This window comes from Manis pentadactyla, chromosome 10 (assembly GCF_030020395.1).
Source record: "Manis pentadactyla isolate mManPen7 chromosome 10, mManPen7.hap1, whole genome shotgun sequence".
NCBI lineage: Eukaryota > Metazoa > Chordata > Mammalia > Pholidota > Manidae > Manis > Manis pentadactyla.
In genome coordinates, this window is record NC_080028.1 from 49,941,080 (window position 1) to 49,962,515 (window position 21,436).

Sequence of the window (21,436 nt, forward strand, 5' to 3'; positions counted from 1 at the left end):
CTCTCCTACCGCCCTCCCCATCTTTGGACATCTGGGAGCTCAGTGAGTTGCCCTTGCCTGTAATTGCACTTTTTGTTATCTTTTCCCTTCTTGATGTCCCAGCAGTCAGTGATCTGTTCTTTTACTTCCAGGTCTATGGCATGCCTGGCACGGCGTAGGAGCTCAATATGTTTGTTCATTGAAAGAATGAATGTGTAATATTGCTATGTAAGACAGTGGTTCTCAAAATCGCTGCCTAGTGTAATCACTGAGGAGAGGTTTTGCTGTGTGTCACCATGAGTGGGCAAAGGCCCACTTTTTAAGACCCAGTGAATTAGAACCTCTTGTGAGAGGCCCCACACTCATATATTTGTATTATATTTCTCAGCCAATTCTGATGCCGGGGTTTGGGAACCTCCTCCTGGGGGCGTCAGTGAGTTCCCTCCCCCAAAGGACAAGTCCAGATGAAGTGAGGTTAAAAGGAAGATCCCTTCCAGTTTCAAGAATCTATAGTGCCAAGGATATAAAGAGAGCTCACTCCTAGGGCAGCAAAAAGTAAACAGGTGGTAAGATTCAACACGTGTAACAACAGGAGGGGGCACCTCAGCTCCTGGATGTCTGGGGAGTAGGAGATGGCCATGGAGAAGGCAGGTGTGTGAGACAGAAGAGGAGGATGGATACCAGGGGTTTACATATTTAATCCCATCCCATGTTATTACTGATTGGGGCCCAAATAGACAAATTTGCTACTTAGTCCCAAAGCTGGAACTCGAACTCAGGTCTCTCACCTTTCCAAACCCAAGTGCTTTCCAGCGCACCATGCTCCGTAGCTGTACAACCTAGAGTCTTCATATTTCCCAGAGAGCCTAATAACCCTGGATTATTCAGAAGGCACCCAATAAATGGTCGTTGTCTGGGCGACAGGAGGAATAAAACCGTAAAGAGCTTCAGGACAGTGAGGAGATGGGACGGCACTGGATCTCTTTTCTTTCAGACAGTAGCCTCTGACCCTGCCGCTAAAGACTGAAAAGGGAAAGGGAAAAGGGGAAGGAAAAAACTACAATTCCCAAAAGACCATGAAGGGCTTCCGCCCCGCCGTTTTTCACCGTCCCGCCCTCCCATGCGCATGCGTAGGTTCCTCCCCTGTATCCTATAGTTTCCCGGCCGCTCTTCTCGCGCATGCGCTGTCAGATCAGTCGTTTTCAGTCCCCTTCCTTAACCCGGCCAGAGTTGGTGGCTGGAGACATCCTGAGACTTGGGGTGGCGATGCTGCACTTCTCTTTGCTCTGGGCGACTCGGGTAAGAACGGGGCTCAGGAGACTGGGTGACCAGTAGAAAGCAAACTCTCCTTCCACCCTAGTTCCCATTCATAAACTGTGGGGTTCTGGCTTCTCCACGCACGTGGTCTGGGTTCTCCGGGCGCAAACGCGCACCTAGGGAATCCCGGAGACCCCCGACTGTGCGCGGGGTAACTAGGGTCCCTTCTCATTCCGGCAGCCAGACGCCCCAGGGCCTATGACAAACCACTTCACGTGGCATTAAGGGAGAGGAATCGCGTCGGATGCCCTGTGGATCCTGTGCTGGCGAACGAGCGAGTTCCCGGCCTGGACCGCGGAGCTGAGTCTTTCCACAGCTCTGAGCGGTGCAGATGATGCAACCCTTCTCCGCCGCTTGCATCAGGGGTCCCGCGGCTTTGTGGGCTGGAAGCGGGTGGAAAGAGAGGGCGGGGCAGAGGACAGGATGTGGGTTTTGGCTTCCCTGCCAGCCGACCCCCACCCATTACACCTCTTCCTTAAGATCCTCCCACCTCCATTGCTCTGGAACCATCTCAACAACTTGTTGCCTTAACCCTTGCCTACTCAGCCTCCTTCCCCAACTCGGGTATGAGTTTGTGGAGGCCCTGCAGAAAGACCCTTTTGTTGCTGTGGGTCTGCTCCTGAGTTCCAGAGACAGGCTTCCAGAGGACAGACTTTGCCCTGTGGCTTTGTAGAGTGGTTCATGGGTCGAGGTGGAGGGAAATTCAGAGTTGAGGTGAATGGACCGAATCAGAACCACCCCCTGGACATTGATCTCAACCTTGGCTCTGTAACTGGCTTTTTGAAGGTGGCTGTGGGGGTGGTGAGTACTAGAACAGCCAGGCTGGACAACTGGCAGCGGGGTTTGGACCCAGAGGGTGCAAAACACATGGCTGAGGGTTGTTGGGAGACTATTTGTCTGGATGCTTTTCATTTGATTCTGGCTTTTCCTCCCTTAGCCTCTGCAGAGATGTGGTCAGCTGGTCAGGATGGCCATACGGTGCCAGCACAGTGAGGCAGCCCAGACCCAGACTGGAGAAACAACCAGGGGCTGGACAGGCCAGGAGAGGCTGTCGGACAGTGATCCTGAGCTGTGGGAGCTGCTGCAGAAAGAGAAGGACAGGCAGTGTCGTGGCCTGGAGCTCATTGCTTCCGAGGTGGGGCCTGGGAAGAGGGGCCAGGGCTTGGGCCACCATGAGTGCAGGAAATAACAGGTCTTCTTGCTGCTGTTTCTCCAGATCTCTTTCAGGCTCAGGGCCTTCCTGCTGGGCCTTATCTCCCTGACTTCTTACTGTCCTCTGAAAGCAAGGCAGGGCCAATCTGGGTTATGGGATAGGGGCATTAAAGACCTTCCAGAGCCTTCTACGGCCCCTATAGTTTAGTCTAGTCCCTCCTCCCATCCCAGGAGGAAAGAGGAGCCTGGAAGCCCAAGTTTGAGTGGACAGGTGGCCTTGCTGGGGACACCTATTACAGCAGCTGTAATAGGTTTCTGAGGATCTTGCCTCAGGCTTGAAGCCCAGCTCCTCTCTGCAGTCTAGGTTTCTGCAGGATGGGGCTGTGGGGGTCCAGAGAGAGGGGCTCAATACCTTTTGATATCGCCCTCCACTCCCACCCCAGAATTTCTGCAGCCGAGCTGCGCTGGAAGCCCTGGGGTCCTGTCTGAACAACAAATACTCGGAGGGTTATCCTGGCAAGAGGTGAGGGCCAGAGGGCAAGCTCAGGGATGGGACTCCCAGTGTGTGGAGAGGAATGGCCTTCCCTGTCCTTTGTTGCTGATCATGGGGATGGTGGAAGCCTTTCTCTGTGCCCTGATGTACCCCCTCCTGTGGCAGATATTACGGGGGAGCAGAGGTAGTGGATGAAATTGAGCTGCTGTGTCAGCGCCGGGCCCTGGAGGCCTTTGATCTGGATCCTGCACAGTGGGGAGTCAATGTCCAGCCCTACTCAGGGTCCCCAGCCAATCTGGCCGCCTACACAGCCCTCCTGCAGCCTCACGACCGAATCATGGGGCTGGACCTGCCAGATGGGGGCCAGTGAGTATGGATGGAGTGGGTGAATGGCATGGCGGGCAGATTGGGCATGACAAGGAGTTACTTACTGAACACCTGCAGGTGGAACAGGCCCCTCCCTGTCCTGCAAGTGACAGTGGATGAGGAAGATAATGCCACAGGAACCAGGGCCCACCAAAGGTGTACAGGGCAGTGAGGGTGGAGTATGCTGGCAGCAGTGTTCTGGGGACAGAGGCCTTTGAAGCAGGGCGGGAAGGGAGTAGTTGCATTTGGGCATTATTCTACTCTGAAGCCTTCTACTTCTCCCCTCCCAGTCTTACCCATGGGTATATGTCTGATGTCAAGCGGATCTCAGCCACATCCATCTTCTTCGAGTCTATGCCTTATAAGCTAAATGTGAGTGCTCTAGGGTACAGGGAGCTTGCTGTTCAGGCCTGAGCCTGGTGCCATCTCCTGGGGAGGGTGAGGGGCTGAAGCCCTCGAGCAGGGAGGAGCACGCGCCACCCTGCTTCCTTCTCAGGTCTTCAGCTCTTTGTCTGTCCGTCCAGCCCCAAACTGGCCTCATCGACTATGAGCAGCTGGCACTCACTGCTCGGCTTTTCCGGCCTCGGCTCATTATAGCTGGCACCAGTGCCTATGCTCGCCTCATTGACTACGCCCGCATGAGAGAGGTTGGTGAGGACTGGAGTACTGCCATTCCCCAAGAGGTGGTGGGGAGATTTCGGGTGGTGGCCCTGTCTGGGCCCTACCCAGGCTGAGGCCTATCTCTGTACCTGCCAGGTGTGTGATGAAGTCAAGGCACACCTGCTAGCAGACATGGCCCACATCAGTGGCCTGGTGGCTGCCAAGGTGATCCCCTCACCTTTCCAGCATGCAGATGTTGTTACCACCACCACTCACAAGACCCTTCGAGGGGCCAGGTCAGGCTCTCCTGAGGTCAGGTCTTGCCTTTTCCTGCCTTCACGCTGTGTTCCCGGGGCATCTTTGGGCTGGATGTGAAAGAAATTCATTCCCAACTGAAGCCCTGAAGACTTCTACCCAGTCTATGATGATTCTCCTCTTGCTCATGTGGCAATTCCTGGCAGGGGATTTGGAGGTGGGAGTGAGGGGCTGCTTGCCTTGATCAAGGGAGCCCAGCATACTGAGCACATCTGAGGTGGAGCCCTTAGGGTGCCTGGGCCAGCCAACTTCCTCTGTTTCCCCCATCCCTTGCCCTTTTCTTTCAGTTTAGATTCTGACCACCCACTTCCCACACAGGTCAGGACTCATCTTCTACCGGAAGGGGGTTCGGACTGTGGACCCCAAGACTGGCCAGAAGATCCCCTACATGTTTGAAGACCGAATCAACTTTGCTGTGTTCCCATCCCTGCAGGGGGGCCCCCACAACCATGCCATTGCCGCAGTAGCTGTGGCCCTCAAGCAGGTTGGGAACCCTGTTCTTGGGTGGGTGGGAGGCACTGACCTGGAGGCTTGGACCCTGTACTTGCTAGGATATGGTGGAAGGGAAGTGCCAGGATATGAGGGATCAAAGCTTGGGTCACAAGTATACTGGGAGTGGAGGAGCAGAAGGGGCAGAGCTTGTAGTCACAGGAGTTGCTGTCTCATCTCCAGGCCTGTAGCCCCATGTTCCGGGAATACTCCCTGCAGGTTCTGAAGAATGCTCGAGCCATGGCTGATGCCCTGCTGGAGCGGGGCTACTCGCTGGTGTCTGGTGAGCCAAGGGGTGGGTGAGAGCCTCTGTGGTCTCAGGCACAGGCCCAGCGCTCACCTCTCCCTGCTCACTGCCCCCACTTAGGTGGCACTGACAACCACCTAGTGCTGGTGGACCTGCGGCCCAAGGGCCTGGATGGAGCTCGGGCTGAGCGGGTGCTGGAGCTTGTATCTATCACAGCCAATAAGAACACCTGTCCTGGAGACCGAAGCGCCATCACACCTGGGGGCCTAAGGCTTGGTGAGACCTAGGGTTTGAGGAAGGAAGGGTGGCTGCCAGGTGGACCTGGGCTGTGCTAATCGTCTTCTGCCTCTCTTCCAGGGGCCCCAGCCTTGACCTCTCGGCAGTTCCAAGAGGTTGACTTCCGGAGAGTCGTGGACTTTATAGATGAGGGTGTTAACATTGGCTTGGAGGTGAAGAGTAAGACTGGTGAGTGGACAAGACCCCACTCCAGCCAGCCAGTTTATGTTCACTATCCGCCCCCTCCCCCAGCTGATCTGCCTGCCTCCCCTAGAGCTTGGACCACTTTTTTCCTCATCCTTCTCTAGCCAAACTCCAGGATTTCAAATCCTTCCTGCTCAAAGACCCAGAAATAAGTCATCGGCTGGCTGACCTCAGACAACGTGTGGAGCAGTTTGCCAGGGCTTTCCCAATGCCTGGTTTTGATGAGCGCTGAGGGCACCTAGGAAACGATGCCCACAGATGGAAATTTATCCTCCTCCCCACTACCTGGACCAGTGGAGGGAGCACCTATCTTCCAAATTTTTGCTGGAGGAGGGAAAGCCTCCCACTTAGGGGAGGAGCCAGGTAGTTTCCATTTCCAGAATTTGTAGCTGAGATTTCTTCTTGTAACAAGACTTCAGCAGAGGAGGTCTGGGGCTTTCTGCCCTAACTTCCATTATCTCAGTGTTACAGACTCCCTACTCTTTCCCTGGGAGACAGGAGTTACCTTTGTGAGCCAGAAGAAGGGATGGGTAGGCACCCTCCTTTCTGTTTTTATCTAATAAAATACTAACCTGTCCTGAGCTTCTGTTACTGTGGGAGGGGTTTCCCAGTCCAGGTGGTGACTTGTCTCCCTCAGTGTGTTCCTTCCCCTTCCCTCCCACCACCACCACTACAGGGAACCCTGGGGGCTGCAGCCTCTCTCTGTGATCAGAGCCGACACCAGACGTGATTAGCAGGCGCAGCAAATTCAATTTGTTAAATGAAATTGTATTTTGCCCAAGGCTGCTTCTGTTTGATCCCAGGGGGGTAAGGGGGTGTAATACAGGGGAGCAAGGGAGGGGTGAGAAGGGCAAGGGGGGGCCCAGGTGTGAGTTGTGGGGGTGGGGGTGCCTGTTGGAGCAGGAGGCAGTGGCCTGCACCCCCTCACTCGGTATCGGGTGCCTCTTCCAGGGCAGGCTGGGCAGTCGACAAAGAGCCCAATTGAGCCAGAGCAGCGCCGCCCCTGGGCTGGACTGGAGCCTGGGCCAATGTGGGATCCACCACGTCACTTGGCACTCAGAGGCCTGCTTGCTCTTAGCTCACGTAGCCCATGCTCTACACGTAGCCTGTGCCACACCCTGCAAGGCCTGGGGGTGGGTGGGCAGGGAGCTCTGGCTTGGACTTTTGGGTCAGCAGGGCTGCTGCCTGCCTAACACTTCCTCCCCCTGCGTGGGACTCAAGCTGAGGGTCATAGGCACTTCCTGCTGGGAGCAAGGGAAAAGGGTGGGGGTGGAGCTCCTCCCCCCTCGTGGGAACCGGGCCTGTGTAAGCAGGAGCTGGACAGGGTGGCTAGAGTGGCGCCCTACGGGCTGGGGGTAGAGAGTGGAAGAAATGAGTAGGTTGGCTGACGGGTGGCTTACATGGAAGGGGCACCCCAGCCAGGCTTAGAAGTCTGGCCGATCCTTCTTCAGCTTCTTATAGTCCGTGGAAACTGCAAGGAACTATGGGAGGGAAAGGGGATTGCACTGAATGCCCCAGGCCTCCCTTTTTGAGGAGGTGGGTAGTTGGGGAGGGTTTGGGTCCTGGGACCAAGAGATGTGCAGATGGAGGTGCAACTCTGGAGCCATCAGGAGGTACCTTGTATTGGTCATTGGGGCTCAGGCGGTTCCAGGGCTCTGGGTTTTTTCGGTCCCAACTAAGGAGAGAGTGGGAGGTGGTTAGAGTTCCCTCTCTGGGAGCTAGGACTCCGGGGCCTGAGGGTCTCTGCTCCCATCCCAGCACCCTCTATACCAGGGGAGGAGCCCATTTCCAGAGACTGACAGGGCATGGTAGCGGGTGCTGACAAGTGAGACAAGAAGGCTGTCACCATCGTCAGCTTGGGGCCAGGTGACAGACAGCCTGGCCCAAGGACTCCTGCCTGCTTCACCACCCTAGGTGAACCCCGCAGAGCAGAGCGGTGGGAACCAGGCAGAGATCCTGAGGGGCTGGGGTTTCTGTGATGTGCATTCAATTCCGATAACACCGTGAGCGCCTGCAAAGCTTGCAGGAAAGCCACCAGCCCCATCGCCACGGCACTCGCTCAGGTCTGTCGGGGCTTGGAGTCTCCGCGCCATCCCTGACCCAAGGGTACCCTTCCTCCCCGCAGCTCCCTGGCCACACCCCAGCGCTCAGGATCCGGGGTAGAGGTACCCGAAGGCCAGCGGCAGAGCTGCGTCGCCATGGCAACCGGACCGGGAGCTGAGCAGGTTCCCAGCCCCTAGCAGGCCGAGACTCCGGCCACCAAGGAGTAAGTGGTCGGGTGGGCAGAGAGGGGCGAGGGCCTCCCAAGTCTGGAGCGACCTCCAGCCTCAAGACGTCAGCGGTGCAGTCCCAGGGGGGCTGCCTGGCGTTCGCTGCTGGGCCACGGGTTCCCACCGTTCCTGATGCGCCCTGTGTTCCTACCCCATCTTGCCTCACCCAGGCCCCCTGACTGTGTCCCAGTCCCAGCCTAAATTTACCAGACGTCGGGGCTGCGCAGGGCGAGTCGCAGCAAGTAGAGCGCCGCGCTGCCCATGCCCAGGCTGATGAAGCCGATCATAGGGATGAGCTGCAGGGAAGACGTAGGGCACTTTAAGGGTCAGCCCCATCCCTGCTGCCCCACTCACCCTCCACAAGCGTTTCTGACCGGGTTGCACCCGCACATCCCCGCGGTGTCTGGCCCTCCCTCTGGGACAGCGGACCTGGACCTCCCCCACCGAAGTTCCCGCGGCAGGCTCCCTCACCCCACAGCGCGCCTGTGCGAGGTGGATTCAGGGGCACGGGGGCATATTGCAGGTATGGATCGATGGCCCCGTGGCCCCGTGGAGAAAGATGTGGAGCCCTGAGGAAAGTAGGCAAGAGGCGGGATATTTGGAAATTGGGGCCTCTGGGTCAGCGACAGGTTTAAGGGTTAGTATAGGTGGCACTGGCACAGAACTCACAGCGGGATGTCTCCTGATCTGCCGGTAAAAGCGGGCCCAGAGACTAGTTCCTGCCATCGCCTCTGCGTGTCTGCTCCTTCCCAGCGGCTTTGCTCCCTGCTCCTCCGGGGGCCCGCCCCTAGCTGGGGAGGGGTCAGCCCAGCCCAGCCTGCCCAGCCCGCTGGATTTGTCAGACTCACCCCCACCCATCTCTCTTGCTCCCGCAGTTCCAGGCTCCGAGCCTGGAGAAGAACTGTTGGTGAGCAGAGGGATTTCTGCTCCTCCACTCTCTCCTCCAAATGACCACACCCTGGCCCACAGGACACCATCATACTCGAGGTTCCTGGTTGGTCCTAGGGAGAAGCCTCACAGGCTTTGACCCAGAGACTGATTGATGGGGGGATCCAGAAGTGGGAGAGAGACTCACCCTGGGACAGGCAGGCAGACTTCCAGCAAAGTGCAGGTGTGGAATGTCCACAGGAGGGACCAGGGACGAGTTAGGACATCTGCAGCACTTCCCTGACATCCCTAGAGCCCTCCAGGAGCTAGCAGGTCCTCGAGGCCCTGGATCTGTCTCCCTCCACGGTGTAGTGGGAGGAGGAGGAGGGGGACAGACAGACCAACAGCACTCAAGCAGCCCCAGCCCCTTTAATCCTCAGGGGTTCTCCACGTTGTGTTGTGGTTGGCCTGGAATTGTGTTGGGAGACCAGGGCAGCCAGGAGTATCTCCAACCCGACTCAGGATGGAACAAGTCAGTTGGTGAAGTCTGGGGGGCTTGAGAAACTAGCTTGCTCTGCCTACTTCAGTTAGGGGTGTGGCCAGAGCCACCCAAGGAGGCCACTGTCTGTCTCTGGCTGTGATAGGAAGAGAATGGAGTGAGGGAAATAGAGAAGGTAGAAAAGATGTTGAATGAAGAAAGAGAACAAGATAAACAGAGGCCGAAATGCAAAGCGATTCCCTCCCTTTACGCAGCCAACTCAGGTGTATGCTATGCTGTCAATATAAGAAGGATCGCTGTCACCGTCTTTGGGAAATCGGGGTCCTAGGGACCCAGGAATCCAGTCCTAACTACCTCTCCCCACTGCCATGCTAACCTCCACTATCCGGATTCAGCAGCCGGAGCCCTACGGAGCCCCCCCACTTCTCCCCTCTAGAGTCCTGTGGCTGCACGGATAGGGGCGAGCTGCGCACCCTCCTCTGGGCCCTCAGGGTACATGAAGGGAGGGGCCCTTCCTGGGGGCTCCCCTCCCTTCCCCGCGCTGACACCTCCCCCACTCCTGCGCCAAGAGCTGCTGTAATTAGGCTGCGGGGTCCCGGGCTCTCCTCCTCCCTCTGCGGATAATGAGATAACGTGTCAGAGACGCGGCGAGAACAAAGAGACAGAGACTCGAGGCACTGTGGTGTTGGGGGAGGGGGACAGACGGGTGTCAGAACCTGGAGCGGCGCAGAGCCGGCCTTCCAGGAGCCCCGCACCTCCAGGGTGGGGCCAGCGAGTGGGGGGAGTCCTGTCACGTATGCCCGCAGCCCTCCAGTCTCTGGGACTGAAAGGCAGTCCTGGAGCTCGCGCTCGAGAAGCCGCACAGCTGGGCTGCACATCTGGCCGTGTGGCACAGCTGGGGCGCCAGGACGCCGGAAGGGATATCCTACCCCTGCGTCGCGTCCCTTTGCTTCTCAGTCCCTGCCCGCCTTCCGGTGCCGTTTCTTGCGAGTTCTGGTGACCCGGGCCTAGCGAGTTCTGGACATGCCCTCTCCCCTCTTCCCAGAGCCGCCGCGGGTCCTCCGCCCCGCTCTCAGAGCTTCTTATTACAACATTACTTCTGCTCCGGCCTCGCCGGGGCTCCTTGGCCTTTCACCTGCTTTCTCTCAGCCCTTGCCTGTGACCCTGTTTCTAAGGCCCCTCCCATCTCCCGATCGCGGTCTTCGGGACAGAGCTGGGACACAGAACTTGGGTTCTAGTTTCCTTCTCTCCCCACCTTCCCGCGCTTTCCCACCGGAAGGAGTCAGGCCGCGCTGACCCACCCGGTGAGGGACGGCCGAAGTCCTTAGTTGCGGATTAGCCGTGGCCTGTGGCGGTCAGGAGCCCGCCAGGGTCGTACTCTGCAAGCCAAATCGCACCAGGACACTAATCCGCGCGCTGGCGGTGTCTCTATCACCAGTCAGACTCCGCGGAGCTAGGCTGCTGCCGGGGCCGTGGTTGCGGGCACCCCCTGGAGGCCGAGCTGCACCCAAGCGCTCGGGGGCGATACCTTGGCGCCCCCTGTCGGGCCACGCTGGCCCTGCGCCCCGCGGCTTTTGGGCAGGTAAGTCAGGGCCTGTTGACCGACGCCCCGCCGCCGCTCCTGCCAGTGCCGCCGCGGAGACAGGGCGTCCCGCAGCCTCACTCTTCTAGTGCGAGGTGGGGCTGTTGGGGAGGTGACAGGGAAGCTCCCACTTAGCTTGCCGCGGTCTGGTCGACCCCAGACGCCCGGGGCTCAGTCTCTGCTTTGGGACTGCCCTCTGCCCCTGCCCTCTCTAGTCTCTGGCTACCTTTCTTTCTCTTTCTTCTTCAGGCCCTGTCTGTCTGCCTCTGTGTATGTGTGTATCTCTGTTTCTTATCATTCTGACTGTGTCTGTCTCTCCCTCTGCAGCTCTCCACCCGGCTTTGTCCCTTTGCATCTGTTTCTCTGTGTCTCTCTTGTATCTATCCTTACCTCTACATCTCTCTACCTCTCTGTGTCTCTCTTTACAAATCCCTCTCTCTCTCAGTTCCTGTCTTTATCTCTGTGTCCCCTCTTTCCATTCCCTAGTTTTATTCCTATTCTCTGGCTTGCGGCCTCTGGGGGCTGCAGTAAGTCCATCGGGACAGCCTGGGGACACCTCGGGGCACTGCCCAGGGCCCTCTTCCCGGTCATCTCCACATGCCGTCACCTTGGCGCGGCCTCCGTCTTCTCTGTGCAGCCGTGGGGTGTGGAGGGGGGGGCCGGGAGGGAGGACACAGTGCCCAGCATCCGCTCAGGAGCCCTGGGGCCCCTGACCCCCTCTACCGCTATTAAGGGCGCCGGTCTCGAGGCTTTGAGATGATCATGATTGCATCAGCCAGACAGCCGCGGAGCCGGAGCCGCGCGGCACGCGAGAGAGCGAGACAAAGACGCCTGCGCCATCTGTTTATGCAAAGTGCTCTCCGCCGGGGACCCTGGCGTCCCGGAGCTTGACCTGGCTCGGGGCACAGGGTCATGAGTCCGCTCCTGCCCGGAGCCTCAGCCGCGCCTCCGCTCCCCCCCCTCCCCAGCACCCAGAGGGGCTGCGGCGCGAGCAGCACGGAGGGAGGCGGGGGGGTGTTGATGTGATTGGAGCGGACGCGGCTGTTTCTTCAATAATGGATGGAGATGATGCGGACGGCGGAGCCAAGCCCGCCTGGAGAGGAGAGGAATAGAAATGGGGAGAGGAAGGGGCGGGGGCGGGAGACTCACCCAGGCGCGCGCGCGCGCACACACACACTCATACACCTGAGCGCGCGTGCGTCACGCTGTCATTCGAATACACGCCGCCTCGCGGCTCACACCCAGGCACACGCCCACGCACTGTCACCCAGACACACACACCTGCAGGCGGAGATGCCAGAGCAGCATACATTTACCAGCGGGCTCTTTCTGAGTCTCACATACATAGTCCTGCAGGCAGAGACACACAGAAATGCCCACACACGAGGCACACCCAGGCGTGAAGGCAGACACATAAACACGCCTAGCACATATGCACACCTAGACACTCAAGGGTTCAGACAAAAATTTAGAGGTTTGGGGAGGGTAGAACGGGGACGATACTGACAGATACACAGGGCACAGACACGCCAGACACACATACACCCACACACTACACCTGGAACTCTGATACACCTCACATCCTTGGGGGCAACCACACACACATAATACACAGCAGGGGCAAAGGCACCCATAATGGCCAGGGGCACAGAGAGACCCCCCACCACCACATCAGTTTCACCCCCGCTCCTATGCAGGAGCTTCTGTCTTTGCCCTGCGGCGGTGGAGTGTGGCTGAGAGGTCGCTGGGGTGCCCCAAGCAGGCCTTGTTAGCCTAGCCAAATAATGAGGTACTGGTGATAGGAGTCGCCTGGGGCTGTGGACACTGCGCCCTTCCCTTGACTGCCTGCAAGCTTCCCTCTTTGGGCCACAGCATGCGGATCTTGAGCCACTCTGGCTCCAACCCAAGCAGTTGGGAGGGGGCATAGAGGGATATTGGCGACTGCATAGAGATTGCCAAGATCGCCAACACAGCCACGAGGCAAGGGTCACTCTATCCTCCCTTATCTCCCGTGCTGCCCTACCTTTCGACTACAAGGGGCACTTTCTTTGCTAAGAGTAAAGTGGGAACTGAGGCGGGGTAGGATATCGGTTGTGTCCAAAACCTGGTAACCCCGCCCCTCCTCCAGTCTGTTTTCAATTCAGTCCGCTCCTTGGCTCAGACTTATGACCTTTGCTGCGTGCGGCAGAATCATCCATCAGCCAGGCTGCTGCTTGCTGGAGTGGGGGTGTTGAGGGCTCACGTAGGGTCGCTGTCACTCCCGCCTCCTCCTGAGACCTTTCTGCCAGCCCACCAGGGCCCAACCAGCGGGCAAGGGTTGGGCGGAGGGCGTGACCATGGGGCTCATAGGCAATACTGGGTCTTGTGTCCCCTCTCCCGGCACCCCAGCACCCGTGCTTCGAGCTCAGCACAGCCGGCCTCCCCGCTTCTCTCGCCCTCCTTCTCTCGGGCCCTTTGCTTAATTTCCTATTAACTGCTGATAAATCCAATTAAACCGCCGCTCTAATTAGGGACAGCTGCCAGCTCCGCCAGGCGGGAGAGGGGGGTGCCCCCGAGTGCAGAGGGGGAGAACAGCCGCGCTCTCTCCTCTCGCACCCCCACACCAGCACCGCCGCCCAATGAGCCAGTAAATTGGTTTTGCTTCAGCATTGTGGGGGGCCCTCTCGAGAATCTCGGGGGGGCTGTGGCCTTGAGTCCCTCAGACCGCTCGATGAAGAGCTGCGGCCCAAGCCCTAGCCTCCCCACTCCCACACTCGTGCCAGGCGGATCACGAGGGATGGGGCACAAGGTTGGATTTGTGTGGGGTGGAGGGGGACCTGGGATCTGCTCCTGTTGCAGCCCAAGGGTGATTAAAGCAGGGCTGCCGAAGTCTTCCTTTATGACCCTGCTGCCGCCCCGAGGCTTCCGAGACAGTCAAGAGCAAAGGGAACAGGAAACTGAACCCGGTTCTGCAGTCTTCTGGTGTGCTTCCCTACCCCCACTACACTTCAACCTTCTGGAAGGAAGGGGGACGCGCCCGTCCCGGGCCCTCCTCTTCCCCAGCCCAGCTGAGCCTCTGCCCTCCCCCGCCAGCAGCAGATGGTGCCCGGGCTCCCGCTGCCAACCTTGCTAGGCGGTGCCAACCTCAAGCCTGGCAGACACCGGGCAGAGATCTCCTGGTTGGCCAGGCTGACCCTCCCCCATCCATCAAGCTCAAGACCCTCCTCCTGCCCCACTTCAGGGACCACCCCAGACTGCCTCTCACTGGTCCCCAAACTCCTCGTCTCCTTCAGCTCCTTTCCCCACACCTTCCCGAGCCCAGCCACCTGCCACCCTGACCGGGGCTGGCACATTTGCACATTTGCATATGCAAACAATAACATTTGCATACGGCACGCCGCAGGGGGTCTCTGCGTGAGCCGGTTAGCTGTCTGCCACGTGCCCTCTTCACTCGGTACCTGTCGCAAAGGGCTGGGGCGGAGGCCGCGCGGGAGGGGTTAGGCCCCCTGGCCTCGCTAGCTGGGTTCCCGGAGGACGTGAGATGTTGCCATGGAGATGGCACGCACCCCCACCTCCCCCCTAAGGCCCAGGGTCTCTGGCTCTGTGTCTCCAGTTCTCTCCTCCACGCAACACCCCCAACCCCTCGCTCTCCAACTGAGATCTTCCATCGCCCCCTGGCGGCCTAGCTCGGCATTGAGCCAAGTTCCTAAATGCACGGGGCTGCGCGACTAAATCGCCCCCAGCTAGAGGGCCTTACCCTGTTACCCATCCTCCCAGTCACAGGGGATATGGGGACCCTAGCCCGGCTTGCTTTTTCTTCACTGACAGGCCTTTTTTCGGCTGGCGGTCGCACCTGTCTCCTACCTCCCCCAGCCTTAGCCCAAGTGTGCCTTGTCTTACTTGATGGTAGTGAGGTGAGACAGCTGGGGAGGATTCTCCACGTCCCCTTCGCAGGCCCTCTTCTCCCTCTTCCCGCAGCCCCCAGGTAGAGAACAAACTTTCCTAACTTTTGTCAAAACTTTAATAAAATCGCATGATTCCAAAGCTCACCTCCCACATCCCCAGGGCGCCCCCTAGTGGAGTTCGTTCTTTTTCCGGCTCCCACAGGCTGTGTACCCTGAGGGTCGTGGGTGAGGCTGTTCTGGGCACCAGGTATCCGAGGCCCTAAGGCTGGGGTAGGGAGTCGGAACCGGTCCCTTCCCAGAAGCCTCCTCACACTCTGGCGGGCCTTTCCACTCCTCCCTAAACCAGCAGTACAGTTGCTTTGGCTCCCTTCCTCCCCAGCCTCCTCTGGGCCCGCCCAGAATGGGGCTTGGGTATCTCCTGCCAGCAGGCGCTTGCATGCCTAAATCTCCTCCAGGAAGTCGGTGGGGAACAGCCCCACCTTGCGGCCTGTGTAGACTTTGACGTAGCCCCCAGCTTCATCTCCTTTCTGCACCACGATCTAAAGGATTGAAGGTTTAGGGAGGAGAGGAATCAAGGAAAAAGGTTAGGAGAGGAGAGCAGAGGAGTCGGAGTTATGGAGCCCCATCCTAGCCCCATTAATGGGTCAAGATCTGCAAGGAGTGTGGTTTGCAGAGGCGCCTCTGGGCCTGGGGTTAGGTTGGGGCACCAGAGCTACCTGGTCCTTCTTGAGAGTGATCTGCCCTATCTCGCGGTTCCCCACGAACGATCTCGTTACGCGGTGCACACGCTCTCCAGACCGGACCCGAATGATGAAGTTTGGAGGAAAAAATCCGACTTTCTCTCCTATTTTCCCCTAGAGGAGATGGTAGAATCAAAATCTTAATCTTAGTTTCTAAATTCAACCCATGTCATATCCTAGCCTGGGCCGTTTCTCTTACCCGCCACCATTCCTCATTGGAGTCATCAATGACTGTGATCTTCTCTCCAGGCCTGGGAAAGAAGGGGAGACGCCTCTGATATTTTCACTCACATATCTGGCCCTTGGCTGTGCCCAGGTCTGGCCCCCATAGGGTCCAAGCCCTGAGTCCCTCTTTTCCTTTCCCATAGGGATCTGGGCTCCCCCAACTCCACTCCCAGTACATCCCACCCCAATCCTAAGGCCTCTCACGGGAAATCCAGATCGTCCTTCTCCAGGGCTTTGAACCGATAGAGAGCCACAAAGTAATGAGACTGCTGGAAGCCAGGCTGCTTGTGCTGGGGATGAAAGTGGGTGATAAGTCTCAGGGCTCCTTTGTCCCACAATTAAGGGCAGGAGTCCAAGGCACAGGCACTTTCCAGACACACTGCATTCCAGCTTTCTTCTAGGTCCATGAACTAAGAGGATGTACTGGGTGTGAGTTTGTGGTGTGCATGTGTTTGGTGGTGAAGTCAGGTTAAGGGTGATGGGAACCCACCGAGTTAAGTGTGAGCTGCTGAGGCAGTAAGTGGTGTCAGACCTGGGCTGGGCGAGGACTGGGTCCCTGCAGGGAGAAAGGAGTCTCACTTTGTCATCAGGTGTCTTCTTTTCAGCCTTCTTATCCTCTTCAGGGTTTCCTGGGATGAGAAACATCGACAAATTGCCTCTGGGTCCTGGACGGTAGCCCTCATTTTATTACTCTTCCGTTGCAGGGCCTCTTTAATCTCCAAATCCGGCATGGCCCTCCAATCCCTATGCCACAGCTGAGCCCCTGACCCTACTCCATCTCTGTGGATGGAGGTGGGGGACACTCACCATTCTGGGGTTTGCCTTCCTCTGGTTTGGCAGATTCTGGCTCCTCTTCCATCATGGCAGCTAGGGGCTGAAGGGAGCACCAGAGTTAGGAAGATACTGTCCTGGGAACCCATGCTTGCCCTGGCTCTTCAGTCAGGCCAGAGAACTACAGAATAATAGGACTGCAGGGCTGGAAGGAGCCTTGGAGGAAAACCTAAGTCTAATCACCTGCCTAATGCAGAAACTTCCTCTAAAACATCCTGGCAGGTGGGCCATCCACATTGTGCTTGAATGTAGCAAATGAGAGGGAGCTCACTACCTTACAAAGTAAGCCCAAGTAATTTGGGGGCAATTCCCTATAGTAAGCCTATGTCAGTCTTCCTGTAACTCTTAGTTATTGGTCCAGATTTGCCCTGTGGAGCAACAAAGAATACAGTCTCCTTAAAGATCTGAGGACAGGTGACAAGTCCTTTTTGTCTTGTCTTTTTTAATCAGTCCCTTTAAATCACCCCCAGTGATTGTGAATCCAGGTCCTTTACTATACTGTCTGGCCTTAAAAATGGTCCAGTGTTTAAGAGAAAAAAAAACAGGCAGCTTAGTTCTTGTAATTCCCTTAAGAGAATGGGTTCTGAGTGGGCCAATCTGCCTGGGATCAGCAAACCACACTGCTAGTGCCTTATGAGTCATAGCTGAAATCTCTAATTTGCACCCAACCTCTATTATATCAACTGCTTGGAGGCCAGGTCTCTAGTTGTTTTTGTGCAGTTGGTTTTTTTTTAAATCCAAGAATAGACCTATACATTTTTCTTTACAAAATTTCAAATTATTAGTTTGGGCCTTTCTTCTAGTCTGTAAGGCTTCTCAATATATTATTCAGTGTGTTAGTTTTCCCTCCTATGTTTCCCACAAACTTAATGGGTATACCATTTTTATCTTCATTTGCATCAGTGAGAAGAATGTCCACAGATAAGGACCAAGGACCAAATCATGTTAGAAAGGTATCAGAAATCTCCCTCTAACTGCACACTCCCTAAAGGATTGGGATCTTTGGGGTACTCATGCAGCCAATTTTAGGAATCCACCTAACTGTAACCACTATCCACATTAGTCCATCCTATTTGTCCAGAAAGATATAAGGTCATGCTAACTAATTCCTTGCTCAACTGAATGCCAAGTCTATATAGCATTACCAATCTGGTAACCCTATTATGAAAGGAAATGAAGCTGCTCTTGGTCACTAGCTTTGTGCCTGTCTCCTCATCTACAGGATAAATGGGTCAGATCAGATGATCTTCATGGACCCTTGCACAGCTCTCAAATTCTCTGATTACTTGGCATGACAACTAATCCCAATCCAAAAGCCTAGCTCTTGCTTCTTTTCCCAGCAATGCCAGCAGCCTAGCCTTCAGCTGGTTATGGTGGTTAATCTGGCAGTTTCAGAAAGGAGTTCTGAAGGAAACACACACTATGGGAGGAGTTCTTAACCTGAGGCCTATAAAACTGCCTGCAAAAATTTGTCTTTTGGGTTACGTGCAATTTTAGGGGAAGAGGATCCCTAGCTTTTGCCAGCTTTCCAGAGAGGAGGCAGGACCTGCTCCATGGGGTCTCTGGAAGGGACCTTAGGAGGAAGTGGTGCTCACATTTTTCTTATCTGCCTGTCCCTTCTTCCGTTCCTTGTTTGCCATGATCACCCCCGTGCGCAGGGTTTCAAACACAGGGTCATTGCGATTGGCAGCAGCTAGTGGGAATTGGAGAAGAAAGATTACTGGGGAGGCAGAGAAAGGCTTGGAGGAAAGAGACCTCTTAAGTAAGGGAGAGGTGGGATTGAGCAGATAGATGTGTGTGTGTGTGTGTGTGTAGGATCAGGGAAGGGTCCGCTGGGCATACTAGGTCATCAATCTATAAAGACCTCTGAAAACGTTTCTAGAAATGTAATGTGAGAGAGAAAAATATTTAACAGCACTCCTTCCAGACAGAGCATTACATGATGTTAGAAAGACAACTTTGCTAATAAGTAGCTTGGGAGTTGGGGAATGCTCAGAATCTCTATTCTCCTTCAAACAAGAGTGGTCCTCTGACTTTTGGTCCTCTGAGTGGCATGTATAAGCTGGGGTGCTGCTCAGTGGGTTCTCCTTTTCCCATTCATGCTCCTCACAGAATTCTACTTCTCCTCCAAATAAATACTGAGCAAATTGTCAACAAGTATGTTTTTAAGGCTTGCCAGATTATGAGTCTGCCCAGGATGCCCATAGATCTAGATCTGGCCCTGAGTCTGCCATTATTCTCTAACAAGGATGAAGACAGTCCAGAATCCTTGTTCCTGTTTAAAAGTGGTTTTACGTATAAAGAGCACAGAAGTCAGGCAGATGAAGGTTTCAGTCTTGGCTCTATCTCTTGCTACCTGTGTGGACATTTAGTTGAATCTTATCTCCTTCAGCTATAAAACAGGGGAAATTGACTCTGCACTCAAGATGGCTCAAATATTAGGTTGAGAGATAACCATGGGAAATGGCAACTTTCTGTTTCAGATTTTGGCTTCCAAATCTAGAGGTGGTGCTGAAACCATCTCTAGACCTGCCCCTTCCCTCAGATCCCATATGGAGAACTTACAGAGATCTTTGACACAAGCGTACTGCTGGTTGCTGTAGAGTGGGGAGCTGTAGGCCCGATGGAAACCCGGGGGCTGTAGGATGGGATAGGAGAAAATCATTAGAGACTGCAATGTAGAACCCCATCATACCCATGACTGCAACCCCTAAAAGAGATGGGCTGACAAAGAAAAAGCAAGGAGAAAGACGTGGGGAGGAACCGGCAGCATGTCCCCTCCCTCCCCCTTTTCTGTCCCTCAGAGCCTACTCACGATCTTGCCGAAGCACCTCTGCATCTCCACATAGGACTGACAGTGTTTATGGATGTTAGTTTTACAGTTCTTACAGCGAAGCCCAAACTTGTTGTTGACTTGGGAGAGGGGGAAGACATTTGGGTGAGGTTCCCGATTTCCCTTTCTCTTTGTACCAGTGCTGCTACTCTAGCCCTTAGGTCCCTTTTCTGTCTGGGACCTGATACTCTCAGTTTCTAATAGTATTTTCTTAAATCTTGTCACCGCCAGTCTGCTATGCAAATACTCCTAAGCACACCCCTCCCTGCCTTCAACGTCACAATCTGTCCTTTTCCCTCCCTGACTCACGCACAATCATCCGGGCACAGACATCACAGAACTTGGGCTTCTTGAAGAAATGATCTTTGAATTTGTGGGGCTTATCATTGACAAGCTTAGGAGGTTCTGGGGGCAGCTCCTCCTCCTCTTCCTCTTCCTCCTCCTCTTCCTCATAGATGTAGTAGATGGGCCCCCCACCAGCTCCCACTGCCTCCCCATTGGCCTGGGGCTCTGTGGGGAGCTCCATCTCCTTTGTCTCTGTAGACTCCTTCCTGAATAACTGCTTCAGCCGCTGGAGCTGAGGGAGGGAGGGAGGGAAGGAAACCCAATGTTAAAAGAACTGTCATGCTCTCTGGAGTAGGTAAGGCTGAAGCCAACTAGATGTTTCTTTAGCCCTGGGCAAGGGGCACACCCAGGATTAGGAGGTATTGGGGGCTGCAGGTGCTGGCTAGCATTCTAACAATAAATGAGTCACATACAAGTGACATCAATTCAAGCACTTTTGTTCAAGGGCTACAATAGTTTCCCAGCTCCCCACACCTGGTCCTCAAGGCCAAGACTCACCCCACTTTGCCGAGTCTCTGCTGGGATGGAGGGCTTAGGGGACTCGAGCATCTCCTTCTCTGTCATCCTGCAAGAGGTTGGACCCCACTATGGAACCTAATCTGCTATTCTTCCCTCCCTTATTCCTGTCCCTTGGAGTAGGGTGGTCCTTGAAGGGGAGGCTTCTGGAGAAATTTGATTAAACAGAGATCCTTTCAGAGGACTTAAGAACAAAGACTCCATGGAGGTCCAGGGAAAAGTCCAATAGACTGAAGAACTTCCTAATCAGCTCCTCAAACTTGCACCCATCCTTCCAGCCCGAGGGCCAATCCCAGAGTTTACAGCTCCAACATGGTGCTCAAGGCTGCATGGTTTAGGGCTTTCTCTACAGGTACTTGTTTCATCTGGGAATCTGTGGGCAACAAAGTGATACACACCTTCCCACATCACCTTTCTTCAAGAGGTTTAATGTGTGTCCTCTAGCGTGCACAGAGGGATGGGCTGGAATGTTTACTCTCCCCTCTTTCTTGGGCCCCAGGGGCCCAATGCCTAGTTCCCAGCCTGCCTTGTCCTCAGCTATTTTAAGTTTTCGAGTAATATGAGCCTTTCCTCCCCTTATTACTCCAGTCCCTTGACCTCACCCCCACCCCACTCTCCAATCATAGCTCTTGTCCTGGAGTGGAATAATAATTTCACTCAGAAACCCCAAACTACTCAGACAGGAGAGAAATGAAAAAGCTACACAGACTATAGATTGGGGAGCTGGGGTGAGCAGTCATGGAAATGGAAAAAGGATGAAGAGGCAACTTACATTTGAGGTTCCCTAAGTCAGGCCACAGTCTGTGGAGGGAAGAGGGAGCCCCTGGGGTCTTTGAAGGTAGTGCTGGGGAAGGCCTGGTCCTCTTCTTTGGGGGCTAAGCACCCCCCCCAGTACCCTCTGACTCACACCAGCCACCCAGACGGTATTTGTAGACCTTCTAGCCTCTCGCCTTGGTGTCGGAGCTGAAATGACAGGGCTGGAGGAAAGTGGACAGCTGAGCAACACAGCTGACACAGAGAAATTGGACACGGGGAGGTCTGGACCCTAACTCCTCCCATACCCCAGAGTCGCTGTTCCGGGTTATTCATCCACAGTGTACAGGTCAGTATTGGCTAACCTCAGGAAGGGAGTGTCTGCTCATGCTGCATACTCATTTGGGTGACTTTAGATGACTGACAGCTTTCTCATTCTTCTCCCCCAAGGTCCAAACACCTCCCCAATTGTACCCTCCGTGGACCTACTTTAGGAGCCAGCCTCCAATTTCTCAGCCACTGTCTTCTTGTGGCATGTGTTCTTACACCCTTAGGCACATATCTAGTATCAAGCCTTAAGGAAGGCAAGGTCTGGGAGCTCGTGAAGAAAGGGAAGTTTTGGTTCTTGGAGCTCTCCCGTCAGCAAGCCTAGA

At 55.6% G+C, this 21,436-nt stretch overlaps 3 protein-coding genes across 14 annotated transcripts; 1 reads left to right on the forward strand and 2 right to left on the reverse strand.

The window, feature by feature from the left end:
• Window positions 1-1,133: 1,133 nt before the first annotated feature.
• SHMT2 (serine hydroxymethyltransferase 2) lies at window positions 1,134-6,014 on the forward strand. 2 transcript variants are annotated; one of them, XM_036894852.2, is made up of 12 exons: window positions 1,134-1,278; window positions 2,234-2,431; window positions 2,892-2,971; window positions 3,107-3,307; window positions 3,598-3,679; window positions 3,832-3,954; window positions 4,064-4,203; window positions 4,541-4,706; window positions 4,895-4,994; window positions 5,079-5,234; window positions 5,316-5,423; window positions 5,543-6,014. In XM_036894852.2, exons 1-12 carry the CDS (start codon window positions 1,159-1,161, stop codon window positions 5,668-5,670), a joined length of 1,602 nt encoding a protein of 533 aa, XP_036750747.2. In that variant the 5' UTR covers window positions 1,134-1,158; the 3' UTR covers window positions 5,671-6,014. The 2 variants fall into 2 exon arrangements, with proteins under 2 accessions (XP_036750747.2, XP_057342798.1); XM_057486815.1 differs by lacking the exon at window positions 1,134-1,278 and adding an exon at window positions 1,477-1,621.
• Window positions 6,015-6,185: 171 nt separating this feature from the next.
• Window positions 6,186-8,499, reverse strand: NDUFA4L2 (NDUFA4 mitochondrial complex associated like 2). 3 transcript variants are annotated; one of them, XM_057486823.1, is made up of 5 exons: window positions 8,378-8,499; window positions 7,916-8,004; window positions 7,056-7,113; window positions 6,839-6,919; window positions 6,186-6,458 (listed from the first exon to the last, which is right to left on the reverse strand). In XM_057486823.1, exons 1-4 carry the CDS (start codon window positions 8,432-8,434, stop codon window positions 6,863-6,865), a joined length of 261 nt encoding a protein of 86 aa, XP_057342806.1. In that variant the 5' UTR covers window positions 8,435-8,499; the 3' UTR covers window positions 6,186-6,458; window positions 6,839-6,862. The 3 variants fall into 3 exon arrangements, with proteins under 3 accessions (XP_057342806.1, XP_036750756.2, XP_036750755.2); XM_036894861.2 differs by having other exon boundaries at window positions 6,186-6,565; XM_036894860.2 differs by having other exon boundaries at window positions 6,186-6,919.
• Window positions 8,500-14,633: 6,134 nt separating this feature from the next.
• Window positions 14,634-20,998, reverse strand: STAC3 (SH3 and cysteine rich domain 3). Of its 9 annotated transcripts, none has more exons than XR_005026745.2 (12): window positions 20,803-20,993; window positions 20,013-20,079; window positions 19,479-19,746; window positions 19,152-19,249; window positions 18,902-18,974; window positions 17,932-18,029; window positions 16,313-16,379; window positions 16,085-16,134; window positions 15,710-15,795; window positions 15,480-15,531; window positions 15,257-15,384; window positions 14,634-15,079 (listed from the first exon to the last, which is right to left on the reverse strand). XR_005026745.2 is itself a non-coding variant. In XM_057486818.1 (12 exons), coding segments are annotated over exons 1-12 (1,059 nt in total). In that variant the 5' UTR covers window positions 20,805-20,996; the 3' UTR covers window positions 14,634-15,056. The 9 variants fall into 9 exon arrangements, 6 of the variants coding, with proteins under 6 accessions (XP_057342801.1, XP_036750750.2, XP_057342799.1 ...); XM_057486818.1 differs by having other exon boundaries at window positions 16,038-16,134; window positions 20,803-20,996; XM_036894855.2 differs by having other exon boundaries at window positions 15,257-15,394; window positions 20,803-20,982.
• Between the last annotated feature and the right edge of the window lie 438 nt (window positions 20,999-21,436).